Source organism: Nestor notabilis, unplaced genomic scaffold (genome assembly GCF_000696875.1).
Source record: "Nestor notabilis isolate BGI_N333 unplaced genomic scaffold, ASM69687v1 scaffold21630, whole genome shotgun sequence".
Classification (NCBI taxonomy): Eukaryota; Metazoa; Chordata; class Aves; order Psittaciformes; family Psittacidae; genus Nestor; species Nestor notabilis.
The window spans coordinates 15,555-15,961 of NW_009912865.1; the positions used below are offsets into that span (position 1 = coordinate 15,555).

The window sequence follows — 407 nt, forward strand, 5'->3', positions numbered from 1 at the left end:
CCGGGTGGGAAATCGCTGGTCACGAACCCCCCCCGGGGGCTTGAAATCAGTTAGACTGCGTTAAAAAAGAGCTGGTGGGGGTTTGAACCCATCCGTGCTTTAGGTTTAGTCAATTTACGTGATTTTTTTCTACGATTAGAACGTTAAAAAATGAAAGAGGTTCCAGCTTTAAAACCTTCCGCTACGTGATTCTCGCCGAGGGACCCGTCGCGTCGTTCCAGAACCAGGGAACGTGCCCCCGGCTGGAAAACATCGATCGCCTTTGAAATCCTGGACGCGAAACCAGCTAAAACCAAAGAAACAACCCCCCCCAAAAAGAAAAAAAAAAAAGAAAAATCGTTCCTAGCAGATGTTAAAATGCAATGTTTCTTGAGTAGTTGCAGACAACACTGCTACATGGGAGCTAG

At 46.9% G+C, this 407-nt stretch overlaps 1 protein-coding gene across 1 annotated transcript in view; it reads right to left on the minus strand.

The window, feature by feature from the left end:
- Positions 1–392: 392 nt before the first annotated feature.
- The window catches only part of LOC104411294 (solute carrier family 2, facilitated glucose transporter member 1), an 8,138-nt gene continuing 8,123 nt past the window's right edge, over positions 393–407 (minus strand). Inside the window, exon 11 of the mRNA XM_010021683.1 lies at positions 393–403. Coding sequence (XP_010019985.1) covers positions 393–403 — 11 coding nt within the window. The remainder of the gene's footprint in view (positions 404–407) is intronic.